The sequence below is a fragment of the Phalacrocorax carbo genome, chromosome 1 (assembly GCF_963921805.1).
Source record: "Phalacrocorax carbo chromosome 1, bPhaCar2.1, whole genome shotgun sequence".
In the NCBI taxonomy this organism is placed as follows: Eukaryota; Metazoa; Chordata; class Aves; order Suliformes; family Phalacrocoracidae; genus Phalacrocorax; species Phalacrocorax carbo.
Window position 1 is genome coordinate 138,301,174 of NC_087513.1, and position 14,587 is coordinate 138,315,760.

Here is a 14,587-nt window from a genome sequence, read left to right on the forward strand (position 1 = left end):
TGTTTTAGTCTTGAAGGTTTAGGGAAGTCAAAAAAGCCTGTTCTAAAGAAAAGTTTTGGAAGAACTTAGATGGTGCTGTCCTGATGCATTCCATTTTGCAGCAGTTGAAGTACTTTTACATATGTAGGCAAAAACCTTTTTTAAATAATTTTAATTACGTAATCACTGAAAAGAAAGAAAATCCTGTCTTTTCAATATAGGTTGTTACCAGAAAATCAGATGTGAGCACTATCAAATATAAGATTCAGTTGTTCATTTTGTTTAAATAAAAACAATATGAAATTATGTTTATTAAAAACCTTCACCCTACATTTACCATCCAAGTTGATAGGAAGTGAAATTACATTTTTTTAACCTCTTCCTGATTTTCTAGCTCAAATAGAGGTTATCAGAAACCACAGCTTCAGAAACCCATTTATGAATGGGTTACTAAGGGTTTGCAAATGCAGGGAGAAGTAGGAAGGAAGAAAAGAACTGCTTGAGAGCAGAAGCTCACATAAGGATAGGAGGTGGGGCTGCAGTAAAACCTACATAGAATTCTACTGTGTCAGGAGGTGGAAATACCAAATATCTTGGGTTACAACTGGTTTAATTATATTTCTGAACAGAGCCTTAGTAAACCTCTACACTGATATATCTGGATGCTGAGCTACTTTAAACTCTTGATGCTTGGGATTTATGTTTCCCCAGTTGCCCATGTAGTGATATTCAGTGACCTACCTGAGGTACATGTCTTTTCCAGTTCTTGAGGGCTGGATAATGGCAAGGCTTCATTGGCTTGGATAATCTCTACCAAAGAGAGAATGATTTATTTATGGATTGCAAGTGAAAGTTATTGTAAGTGAAAATAGCCACTTTGTAGCTTGACAAAGAGCAGTCCGCTTTACACACAGATAGTTTAAAATAATAAATTGTGATTATCAGATAATATACAATCAGTAACAGATTCACCATGGTTAATTGGCACAGAGTGTACATTGTTAATATAACACGATTAATATAGCAGTACAAAGTTTTCAGGTCCCAAGAAGCTAGGTGTTTTGTTTGTTTGTCCCAGGAGAGGGGTGGAAGCAGGTGATGGGCAATAATTGAGTGAAACAGAAGAGACGAAATCAGACAAAACCTACTTACAAATGCACGGTGAGTTTGTGTCTTCATCCAATAGGCACATCAAGTGGGAAAGTCCAACAACTAAGAGACGAGAGAAAGCACATCCATTTCTGTATTTGTTTTTAAATGAGAGGGAACAATCACAAGACAGCAAGTTATTTCTTTATAGATTTCTTTTTGAAAAAAATAGTTGGATTTCCTAAGAGATCACACAAATAATTAGCATACAGGTTGTTACGAAGATAACTGCTGGAAAAATCAGTCTTTCTACCAGAATACCATTTAGGGCTGTTTCTGACACTACTTATTTTCTCTTTAGTTTACAATTCTTCCCTTCTGCATTCGAATTGCTCATAGCAGTCTAATGCCAGATCAGCCCTTGAGGCATCAAAGATATTTGTTTTCCCTCCTGAAACCCACAATGAGGCACTTGGCAATAGTGGCTATGTCATACCAAGCTAATTGATAACAGGCATAATTTTACATCTGCTATATAAAGAGAGAGGAGAACTAACTCCATAAAAATGACAGGATGTCTGTGCACTACCTGATGGGTTTTGGTTCTTTTGTCTAATTCTTTATTCCCCTTTGTTTTACTTCCTTGTGCAATCAGTATTAGGCAAGAAGCTAGAAGAGCTTATTGCTTGGTTGAAAGCTTATACTATTGATACTGCGGCAGGTTTTGTCATTTTGTCATTGGTTTAAATGGGAGCAAGCTCAAGCCTTTGGTATTACTCCTAAGAGTCAAGACTAGAATTTTATTTGGACAGGTACTGAACAGGTCTTATGATACATTCTGAAAGAAGAAAGCTCTGAGATTTACAGACATTTTCACATGTCTTCAGACAGATTTCTCAAGCAGTGCCAGGCAGCAGTATTGCAATGCTCTGACAATATAAACAGTCCCAGGCAGTTGACACAAAGCCATTCCCATCATTTGCAGGATGTTTAGAATTAGCAGCACTGAGATTTTTTTTTTTAATGCTCAATTTAAATATTTGCATTTTTTTTAATGTAAGCGGTATATGCTTACATATCTGAAAATGCCAGTTCACTGTTTTTAAAGTTATCTGAATTAGCTGATAGAAGGTTTAAATTACGTAAGCGTATAATATTTTGTCCATTCTGTTGAAGGATGCTTAGGAACAAGTGAGGAATTGCCAGGTCTACAATACTTAAAACTCATTCTATTTTCATCCAGAAAAGCCAGAAAAGTTGCAATGGTGAAATCATTATTTTAATATGTCTTCTCCTCTCTTTTTATATCATTTAGATATCAGCGTGAATCAATTCCAAGTCCACTGGTCGCTGGAGTCCTGTGCACACAATGACACCAAAGGACTTGGGAAAGTAACTGAGCTGACTTATGTAAGTCTCCGCTCATCCTTCTGCTTGACTCTGAATAGTTTCTAAGCAGCAAGAGAAAGGATGGTTCTGTAACATAACATAGTATGCTTTATACCATGTTTCATAGATAAGTAAGAATGTTTCTTTTTTATGTTTCTCTTCAGCAAAAGATAAAAATTATGCAGTTGGACTGTTTGGGGTATTGTTTGTTTGGTTTTTTTAAATCCGCACTAGGCTAAAATAATTCTTTTTTGTAGGTGTTATTCAGAAAACAAGAACAAGCAAACAGACTTCTTAGCTAAGGACTGATATAGTTCTACAGCACATAGAACATGGAGCTTTATCTATAATTAGTACTGTAGGACTCTAGGACGGTGCAAATTCTGAACAATAATAATAGTAATTAATAAACTAAGCTTTCTTCTAGACGTGCAGGTGGGTTTCACAACCCTGAGGAGAATAATAGAGTAAGAAAAAACAACTGTAGGTGAAAAATACTAGACATTAAATCTGGAAGTCAGACAGATATCAGATAAGGAGAAAAGCTTTATGTAAGTACATGTCAGTCCAAATATATATTGCAGTGGCGGTTCCTCATACTCAATTTGTTGGCAATCTAGTGTCATCCATCTCTGTAACACATTATTTGAACAACACAGTAATGTGATTGGTGCATTGCAATTGATTTAGTGGGTTATGGAGAATGGAAGAAATCACAATTCACCTTTCCTTCTTGCCCTGACCTGTACTAGTGGATCAATTCAGTGGAGTTAATGGCATGTAAAAGTAGAGTAAATCAAAAGCCATCATTTCTCATACAGAAGGCTGTTAACTTGTAAGATGCATTGCTTCATGGGGTCAGCAAAGCAAATATTAGAGGTGGATTAAAAAAATGATTGTGACATAACATTATGATCAGTCCTGATTTTTCAAGCTACGCACATTGAAGATAGGAGAAAGTTAATGTTTAAGAAGTTTATTTCCACTAGAGGTCAGGAAAGACTCTTTTTCATCTGCCCAAAAGCATTGTGGGATTAGTTCATTTGAGCATTTAGGCCTTGTCACAATAAATGAAAATAGTCCTGTCACAATTATAAGCAGGAGACAAGCCTATTAGAGCACTTTCCTGGCAGGTGCAAGGGAGGGAGTCAAGTCCACTCTCAGCCCAATCTCTGTGTCCCATAGAAATGACTTTCCAGGTGAGGGTTAGACAAATCCAGTTTGTGATTAGGAAAAAGAGGGAGTTTTGCAGAGGAATACTGGAAGTTCATGTTTCTGAAGGGAAGTAGAGATCTAAATGGGAGTGAGAGGCTTTTCACCATAGCCAGTAAGGTATTATTGGACATTTTCCCAGAAAAAAAGAAAACCAAACATTTTTTTTCCTCATACATGGTTTGTGCTAATGCTTTCAGGCTGTGATTTTCAGAAGTACTTTAGAGAACAGTAAGAATTTAGCAGGACACTTACACTTTGTATAAAGTCTTCTTCTCCAGTGATTGTCTTTAAACAGAGAATTGTGCTTTGTAGTTCAGCTGTGGAGCTTTTCTTTCTGATAAGAAGGTAGAAGTAGCTAATGTACTAAGGCAGAAAAAATGGATCCATAACGCCATGCTGGACTTTGAATGCACTTCTTAAAAGTTAAATGTAGATAAAGCCTGTCATTTACAGCAGCTTAACTCAGCTTTCTTATGTTTATTTAATTCCATGAGCATTTACATCCTCACATTGCTACCTCCATTGCCATCGTCTCAGAGAGACTCTTTTAAAGCATAGAAGCCACTTGCTTTGACGCAGTGTGGCGAAGGACCTCTGTGGAATTGAAGAACATATTCAAATACCATTCTAATATATTTTACTACTGAAAATTATCATAACATATGCAGTGTTTTCTTTGTTCTCTGGTAAAAGCCATGTTGGCATGTGTTAAACATATCAGGAAAAAATTTAACTGGAAAAAAACTTTTCATCTGCCAACCTTATTTTTCAATTTTTATTTTTTTTTCTAGAGGTCTATTTGCAGCATGTGATCTTTTTCTTTTTCTTCTAGGAAAACTACATGATTCTGAAGGACCTGTCATTTTCATGCAAATATAAAGTAACTGTTTTGCCTGCAAAATCTAAAGGTCGTTTTAAGGCTGAGAGTGTTTTCTTTGTTACCCCACCTTGCTCTGCATTTAAAGAAAAAAACCACAAGCACATTAATTGTCCTGCTGAGGGAGGTAAGGCATGATGTGGATAAGTAGCCAAATAGTTTCAAATACATTTATAATCACCAAAAAAAAGGTCTTTAAAAGCAAACCTAAAATAAGACATGAAAGATTCAGACCAAATAATAATATTACTAATGATTATGTGAAAAATCAAGTGAAATAGAGAGCACTATAGATCTTGGCTACCACATTACTGTTTTGTCAATTAGGTGACATTATTAGTGGACTGTTCATAAACATATGATGACATTTGTTATTACACAGCTTTTATTTTTATGAGGAGGAAGTTTCCCAGTTATGTTCATTATAATGACAGATGATAACTGTATAACATAATTATGCTGGCATGACCCACCTTTTGAATGTTTTGCTACTGACGCAGGCTGATTTTTCAGTCTGATTTTGTTTAGGTCAATTCTGCTCTCAAACAAAAAATATAAGCATTCATACCTTTTATACTTGTCGTGATGGTAGGTATAGCTACAGGGTTATGGAAAATTGCAGAATCATGGAGATGTTGGTTGGTAAGGTCCTCTGGGTTTCAGCTAGACCAGCCACCTGCTTGAAGCAGGGCTGTTGTCACCAGTAGGTCAGGTCAGCCAAAATTGAAAACTGGAGCTCGGGTATTCTGGAATACAGGGGAGCAACAGAATGGTTGCCTGTGAATGAGGCATTTACACCTTTACATGCCATAGGCTTTCCTTTCTGTTGCCTGCATCTGGCAGGATTTTATTTGAAGTTTACATTTGGCACCAAATGTCAACAGACTATATCAAAGAGAGGCTTTTGTTTACACTGAAAATGCAGTAGCAGAAAGCTGGCAGGATCCTAAGTAACACCAGAAAGAAAGCTCTGTCTGACCTTGATTTGTGGAACGAAATGAACATTATTGAACGTTATCTCTCAAAGTTTAGCTTATCTTTTTGCTTTCCAAATTTGTAGTGCCAGTTCTACCCAAAGTGTTGGCCAAACCCGAGAATCTATCTGCGTCTTTCATTGTCCAGGAAGGTAACATCACTGGTCATTTTTCCTGGAAGATATCTAAGGCAGACCTTCATCAGCCCATGACAGGGTTTCAAGTTACTTGGGCAGAAGTAACCACAGAAAGCCGGCAGAACAGCTTGCCCAACAGCATCATTTCGCAGTCGCAGATACTGCCAGCAGTAAGTTGTTTGTTACTTTCCTTTGCTAGCGGCTTCATAAGTGTGTGCATATGTGGCCTATTTTTAATGTTTAGTGACGATGCAGATGTCACACATAGCATTTTCTGGCTCTGCAGGCAAGTTGGAGCAGGAAGTGCTTAATTTTTCCTCCTTGCTGGAGAAAAAAAGCACAGCTACTCTTCTTGATGACACATCAAACATTTTAATGTTCACAATTGCCAAATTAGGAACCACTGTCTGAGAAATGCCTGAAGGGAGGAAAGGATTGTCTGTGTGGCAATACACCGTTTTTATTTTCTTTTGATGATCAGGCTGTTCAACTTGGTGGTTACTATAGTTTTACTAATTATTTGGTGTCCAAGTCGGTGGATTTAAGAGAATTTTATCTTCCTTTAAGTCACTCATTAGTCCAAGAAAAATAAAAATCACTTTCCCCTCTACCAGTATGCACCATTGTCCGACAGACAAATAATTTAAAGGAGAACTAGATTTCACTGTTTATTGAAAGTGTGAGAATTAAAAATTTGAATTATTCCCCCTATTTGCTTTAAGATGGCTTTTGCTATTTCAGTTCCTTCTCTGGCAGAGGCAGGTGAAGAGCACTTCATTCAAACTCTGTTGCCAGATCCACCAAAGTCAACAAAAGGACTTAAGCAGCTGGCCTTGATCCAAAGTCAGCTAACAACCTTGGGAATCCTTCCATTCACTTCAGGGAAATGGATCAAGGCGATTGTGTCTAGAGCAGAGCTGGCTGAAAAACTTTTCACAACATTTCGTCAAAGAATGCGTAAAATGATTTGTTGGACACATCTTACATTCAATGCATTTTCCACAAATCCAAGGCAAAGTTCTCACCGTTCTGTCTTAATTCCTAGCAGACTGTCCTAAGGCTAGGGCAACCTGTATTTCAAAGCCTCCTGTTCTGGGGGAGAGCAACAAAGTTGACCACGGATTCTCTAAAACTATGGGGCAAGCTTCCATGCAGTGTGTGGAGCTGTTTTGTTACAGCTTAGAACAGACTCAGTGTCATCTGCACCAATTCACTCAAAGCTTGACCCACAGTCCAGATACAGCCTTGGTCTCTTCAGCAGGCCACGTTGCAAGATGACCTGAAGGGGTTACTCAGTCACAGACCTTTGGCTGCAAAGAGCCACTTTAGCACAATGATAAGCAAAGTTTCAGACCACGAGATGTTACTTTTCACTTTTCATCTTCTTTTTTTAGGATTCAGAATTTCTGTTCTTTTTTTTTTTAAGCTTTTGGTCCAGTTAGGTCTGAAATATGTATAAAGTTTTATTTAAAACGCTCATTTGCCTAGTGTTATGCTTTAATTTTTTTATCTTTGTTTTCCTCTGTTTTCACTACTGTAGAGCCTGGCGATTCCTTTAATTTAATTATCTATCACTCTATGTACTTCTCTGTCTATTTATGGCAACCGGTTAAGAAAATTCTGGTTTGAGCTGAAACAGTATCTCCTACCTTTCAGAAATCACCAGAATGTAGGTTATTTTATGGTGAGATCATTCACTTATTCTCGTTGGTAGCCTCTGACTGATAAAAATTTAATATTTCCACAATGGGGGCTGAAGCCCATAAGTCCCAACTGCTGGAGGAACACCTGAATGGGCAGAGTGAGTGTATGAGTGCAATATACGCACTCCTCTCTCTCCCCTACCCATTCAGTATGTTATACAAGGTGCAGTAACTTCAGCAAGGCCTATTAAGAGCAGCCCCATCTCAGGATATGCGCTAATTTGGCAGTAAAGCTACACGTTTCCCCCCACCTTTTCTCTCTCTCCTTTCCCCTATATTGTCTGCTCTGGCAGTAACAGCAAATTATCAGTGATTCCCACAGCCTGCTCATGTCCCCCCGCATGGCGCTGCGTGCAGTGCCAGCCAGAGGAACTTGACCTGCAAACTCCTGGCCAGCCCAGCCCGGCTGGTCACAGGAGCACACCGTGGCCGCAGTGTCTGGCGTCACTGCCCTGCTGTCACCTTCCTGGGACTGGTCCTTTTCAGCTTGGAATAAGGTGAATCAGGATTTTTGATTCCTTAATACATTTTTTAGTCAGATGTATTCCCATTTGGGAACATTTATAAACTTACTCTGAAATGACTTTTCACACATGTAAGTGACCACGCAAGGTATGGAGCAGTGAAAATCGAGGCTGTCATGCCAAAAATTGGATTAAGAATAAAAGGGCAGATTCTCGTGGTATAATTGGGACGAATACACTGAAATCTGTGTAGCCACAGTTATTTTCACTAGCTGCAGCAGGAGGCCAGACCTGCAAACTGCCATGAATTAATTTACCAATTAGTGGAATTCACAGATCCAAAATAAAAACAAGTTTATATATTGAACAGGTTAAAAAGAATTACCAGGAAGTTAATTATTTTTTTTTTATACTGATGAGCACGTCATCCATTTTCAAGAACACTAAGAAATAACTTGGACCTCTCCCACGTGGAACCATAACATTATGGTAAAAAGGTACGCTCAAAGGCAATGTCAAGCAAAAAATTCAAAACAAACCCTCTCAACAAAGCGATGCATATGTTAAATCCTTTTTACAGAATTCTAAGAAAATAATTTGTGGATGCTGAGAGTGACGGAACCTTTATAAACCACTGCTTTGTGTGAATAGATCAATTATATCTTAGTTTTAGACACTGAGAATTAACACGATTTATTTATTTTTAGGATCATTATGTACTTACCGTGCCCAATCTGAGGCCATCTATGCTGTACCGCTTGGAAGTTCAAGTGCTGACAACTGGTGGGGAAGGACCAGCTACGATAAAATCATTCCGAACACCCGACCTTCCTCCATTTTCACCCCACAGTAAGTAATATCCCATTTTCACATGTGGTTCTGTGTTTCAGAACTTCAGTCCTCTACATGACATGTAAACACTTAGCTCAAGCCTTAGAATCTTTATGGGTTCCAGTAGCATTCCATGAATTTAAGATGCCTGAAAATATTGGGGTTTTTTCCCCCCGTAACTGTCCATCAGCAATGATGGAAGAAAACACAGTCTTTCTCTCACTCACTTTCAGCGGTCTGACATTTGCCATTCATTCCACCACAGCTCTTTGGCTTATGCCTATAGCACTTGGGATTCAAAGATTCTGTCCTCCAAGTACTACCAAGGCCTGGGAGTGCTTAGCTTTCAAGATTAGATTTTATTTGGTTCATTCAGTATGACATGGCTGGAGCCTGATTATATTTCTAAAGCAGTGCAGACCTCTTAATGGCCATGTCCAGCATTTTATAAGTACCTGAAAAGTACACCTCAATGTTGCGAAGCTCAACAAAAAATATAATGAATTAGTCCAAGATTCATCTGTTTAAATTCTTTCGTCCTTTCGTAGTCACTAAAGTTGTCTGGACTGAAAGTGCACGTAGTTGTCGGCACAGGCAATTCAATTACAAGCTGAAGGATTGCAAGCCGAAGGCCTCATAAAGACTTTTTAATATGAATAAATGATGGTGTTACATATTCAGGATTTCATATGTGTGTGTTTTCCTATTCTTTTGTTTAGGACCTCATCTGAAGCAACATCATCCACATCACTTCAAGCCACCCCCAGAGAAATATTAGACTGTTTCAAATGATTATACAAATAACTGAGAGAAAAACTAAGCTCCCAAATGGAGGGTAGGAAAAGGCACACCTGTAGGAGCAATGAACTCAGTTTTCCAGTGGAAGTTACCATCCCATACAATCTGTATCTACATCTTTGTAGTTTAGCCATGACAAATTGTATTTGCACCAAGGCCAGGATGAAACATACAGCAAGTATCATTTCAGTACCACCACTATTCAACAGAGTGAAGATCGCATCCGACTCAACACCTGTGGGAAAATCAAAAGTGTATTCATGATAATGTTTTTGTATTTCTATGTTTAAAGTAGATTGAAACGGTGCAGTGTATACAGCTTTTTCTCATAGTGACTTCAGTGTTAATATTTGCAAGGTTGTCCTGTGATGTATACATACTTTTGAACACTGGAGGCCATGTTCTCATCAGCATGTTTAAATGATCTATTTTACTTAAAGCTCTGCCTGTCACCAGTTTAAGCCCTAGTATATTTTGCTATTAAAGAACATCTCCATACTTCTGAAATAAGGACGTCAGTGAAATAAATACCTGGAAACCCTAAGATAATCAGTATTTAATGCTGCAGTATCACCACAGAGGAGAATAGTGATACATTTGTATCAACCATCTGTTCTGAAATGGTAATGTTTTAGCATGTATATCTTCTATTAACGTAGTTAAAAGCTAAAAAATATACAGGTAGATGTACCATTGTAAGGAAACAAATGGTAGTTAATAGAATTGTTGAAAACCTATGGCAAGTAATACAATTAATTGATAGCACCTGGAAGATTTACTTTTAAAATCCCACTTAAAATTTTTTGGTATATAATATTTCAAGGTATAATAATATCTTGAAAAGAAAAATCTATTTTCTAGTTTAAAATCTAAATAGTTAACATGAAAGTTTTAAAAATTGAAGTTCTGAGGCACATTTATTATTCAAGTAGCCATAGAGCTACTTCTTGGCTTTGGCTTTTGATGCACGTATCTCTTTTCCCCGTGGATCTTTTGAACAGAAGGATGGATGTATTGGCTCCATGCTATTCTGCTTACAGAAAGAATTATGTGACAATATTCTGGCATCTGGAAAACATTGGCTTATAGTTTATTTGAATGCATTTTTCAAATTTAGACAGAAGGGTGCCCTTTTTAACCATAAGGGAATTCCTATTGCCTTATTGTGCAATATAAACTGTCTAGAATAATTTGCCACACAGAGAGACATCCTTCGACAGTAAACAGAAACTGCTTGGATTTATTATCGAGAGGGTGGAAAGTATCTGCCAATAAACATCCATACAAATACTCATAAACAGCTTCTCATGTTCAAGATGTTCAAAGTGCTCCTGCATTCTTTGGCAGAGTTTCCGTTGCTCCCTGAACCATCATATGAAGAGGCTAACGGAGCTCAGATGCTTAGTAGGCAAACTTGACAAGGTGGCCACTTTTTCTACCAGGAGATGCTACAGACCCACTGGTACTTCATTTTTGCCTAAGATACTCAGTGAGAGGAGCTTAGACATCAGTGGTAAATATATTTTCCTTCTCTTGATGACAAACTGTTTTGTGGAAAGCAAGTATGGAGAAAAGAAATACATGAAACTGAGGATCAGAATTATGCTTATCGTAGCAGAACATTCACAAAATATTCAAATACAGTTTGTATGTACTGAAGTTTATAGCTTTTTTGTTTCATGTGGGTTGATACCGCAGAGGGTTTAGGAAACTGACTTACTTTCCGGTCACTTGCTTATTCCAGTTTTCCTACATTTTTACCTTCGGTTTTAAAGGGCTCTTTTTTTGCCATTCTTTTTCTACTCTACTTGTTATCTTTTTTGATATGCACTCAGTGGCCAAGAGCTTTCCAGAAAATTTCTATTGCTGCATGTCTTGGGCCTTGAACAGTAGTTTTAAAAATATTAAAGACTATGGTGCTTTTAATTCCTTCCTCTATCATTCTGTCATCTCCCCTTTCCCAAAATACATTAGCAAATAAACAGATGAACTCTTCGTCATAAAATCTGTAGTATAAAGGTTTATTTTCAATGTTGGCAGAAGGCCAGAGTCTCAGAGACTTTTGTTGGGATGGAAGTGTTTAGTTTGTACAAGCCTTTACAAAGAAAACACAGTTTGAATCCGACCAGTGTGCAGCACTGCTCTGACATTTAGATTGCACAGGGCATCGGTAAGGCTAGAATTGATCTCCGTGGTGTTTGCTGAGAGCAGGAGTCAGTGGGATCAGGGAAAGTAATTACCTCAGGCTTCTCTGAAAACTTCTGTCCAAACCTTTCAGTCACAGTCTATTGTAGTTATGTTGGAGCAAACCTGTAGTGACTTGATTAACGTTAATGAAATTATGTTTTGTTCATAGTGACATGGTAAAGCATAGAATATGGATGTCAGCCTTTATCACAATGATGCCAAAGCAGGCTTGGAGATAAAGTGGAAGTTAGCAGCCCTGAGTGATCATACCCTTAGTCTCAGTTCTGGAGGGGAAACCTCATTCTTCTGAAATGCATCAAAATGGTTACTGTTTGCTGATGCCAGTCTCTTTGAAGCATTCAACTTTTAAAATCAACAATGTACTTTTGAAGAACATGGTGAGGTTTTCCCTTTTAAAGTAGATTCTGGAAATAAAAAGTTGATACAGTAGAACTGTATTGAACAAGTGTATCTTACAAAGTCCTCTAAGATGTAAATTATTTTTTTCCTTCTACAAATCAGTTTATCAACTCACCTTTCAAGTCACCCTCTAAATAAAAAAATAAAAATACAAGGTCAACAAAGCTCATGCGTGGATGTTAAATTCCCAACTATGAGTGATTTCCTGGTTATTCTTTGAATTTAGCAGTACAGATTTGAAGTTGTTAGTGCCTAATTCATAAAGCCTTGTTTGCTGAATTGTACAGGGTATTGTCCTAATTTACTAGCCTAAGTCACATTAAACATTTAATTCGGTAATAGAGTTGTAATTCACTACTTCATTCACTAGCTAAAGATTTATTTTCTCTAGTGATGCTGTGTAATACAGAGTTAATATAGATATTGGGAAGTTTTTAGGTACTCTGCACCTTTACACTAATGTATTATTTGCTATGTACGATTCTGATGGGTTTGTCAGTTGAATTCAGGATGCATTTTGTTTATCTTTGTTTCTTGAAGGGGAATTCTAAGATTACGCCGTTTTTGCTAACTGCTTTCTGAAGTGGATTTTCTTTCGTTCATCGGTGATTTTTGTTTAAGAGGAGAATGGTTTGTTCTTATTGTATCTGTTTGAGTTGTTTATAGAGCAAGAGAAATTCAAATAAGACAGAGCTTGTGATGTATTACTATGTGTATCATCTTGAATATTCATTAAGAATATAGCACATGGACAATAAATAACAGGTCTGACTTCTGAAATGCTGAACATCCTCAACTTAATGGCTTCAGAAGAGCTGAGGACATGGTGTGGCAATGCTAACATTGACATTAATGTTTAACACAGTCACACACAAAATCAAAAAATACTCATTGCTAATGTGAATTGGAATTGGCAGAACTGTATAGAAACCTAAATACTGTCTCAGTTTAATCCACAACACTTTCATCTCCATGCTCCCAGCTGGAGTCAGGGAGAGTTTCAGGTAGGCAGGCCCCGATTCCGGAAGGTATGCGGAAGAGGAAACTTCCACATGCACAAAAGAAGTCAGTGGGACGGAAGTAAACCTTTGCAGTTAAGAATGAGCTTTAGCGATGTCTCGCGTAAAGCATGGATGTCAAAGTTTGCTTGAATAGTGTCTTAAATCAGGGCCTTATAGAACAAAGTATGGGACCCAGACAGTTCTAAATTCTGTGTACAACACCATAAAAAAATTTATTTTTGTCTTGTGTATATGTAAATGTAGTTGTGATATTGACTTATTTATTAATTTTCTTATACTATGTGCCAAGTATATTCCTACCCTTTTGATCAGTACCTGTGAACATCAATTACTAAAAATGATGTTATGCAAACTTGTGCATTGTAACCAGGAACATGATGCTAATAAGCTGTTGCATGTAGTTTTAAATAATTAAGAAAAACCCTTTATTTAAAATTGTAAATGAATACCTGCAGATGTTGATGATTAAATATGGTTTTGCATGCCAAAACTCATTGTTCAGTTGTGGGCATGAAATGTAACGACTGTATTACCTCTACTGAATATATTAGTAAGGTACAATTTACAAAGTAATTAACAGAGCTCTATATGTAAAATTTTTCCTTTTTACTTAATTATATTGTAGTAGAGGTAACAGACCTTCTTCTCTGTTACCCAGTTTGGCTGTAGAAATTATGTTCCTATAACACTCATTTAAAGTCAATATTTATTTATGTATGTAATACAACAAGATTGGTCTTATGTGTCTGTCCTGTTATTTAGAGAAAAAAAAATACACTTCTTGTAAAAAATAATTTGTAAAAAAATGTAAATGTAAATATAGTCTGACTTCTCTTACTCATTATTTTCATGTTTAGAATTTGTACATACTGTCTAGGTAATAAACTATCCTACATTGAAATCTTGCTACATTATCTCCTCCATACAGAATTTATAGTTTTGTTTTTCTCTAAGTTGAAGACATAAACTCCAAAATTTCCTGATATTGCTTTATCTTTGGAATAACTGCTTACATTTTTGGTTTTGGTTTTCCTTTAACGTAACTGGACAATGTTTAGAGAAACCCATATAGTTAAATTGCTCTGCAAGTTGGACTATTTCAATGATATTTGCCATTACAGTTCAGTAAACCCAGACAAGAATGACTTATCGCTGTGGACAGGCAAGTCGTCATAATAAACAGTTGAAGTGTTCTATATGCTGTAATTCGAAATACTGATTCATGATTTCCTTCCATAACTTCAGATAAATGTGCCTCTCTCTTAATTCAATGTTGAATAAAACATTATTTGGCCTTGAGCCAAAACACTGGCTCTTAGCCCATCGGTGGCAATGCCGCACCTGTAAGGGTAAAGAAATCACAGGGGAGAACACTGAGACCATAAGCTTTGAAATAGAGCCAATGTGCAAGATTCCTGCAGGTTTGAAGGTGGTGCGGTTCAGCAGAAGTGAATTGCTCTGTCCCCTTTCGGATTGCGCTTAACAGCCTTCCTGCTTCCGCT

The 14,587-nt window shown here is 37.2% G+C and overlaps 1 protein-coding gene across 2 annotated transcripts in view; it reads left to right on the top strand.

Moving 5' to 3' along the window:
- The window catches only part of ANOS1 (anosmin 1), a 153,310-nt gene extending 138,953 nt beyond the window's left edge, over nt 1-14,357 (top strand). Inside the window, exons 10-15 of one of the 2 annotated variants that reach the window (XR_010370377.1) lie at nt 2,384-2,478; nt 4,505-4,676; nt 5,610-5,830; nt 8,535-8,676; nt 9,378-10,079; nt 10,804-14,357. Coding sequence is in view for 1 of the 2 variants with exons in the window: in XM_064437236.1 (XP_064293306.1) it covers nt 2,384-2,478; nt 4,505-4,676; nt 5,610-5,830; nt 8,535-8,676; nt 9,378-9,436 (689 nt within the window). In the remaining variant the exon portion in view is untranslated. Of the gene's footprint in view, nt 1-2,383; nt 2,479-4,504; nt 4,677-5,609; nt 5,831-8,534; nt 8,677-9,377 lie in introns of both variants that reach the window. The other variant, XM_064437236.1, reaches the window with a different exon arrangement.
- The last annotated feature ends 230 nt before the right edge of the window (nt 14,358-14,587 follow it).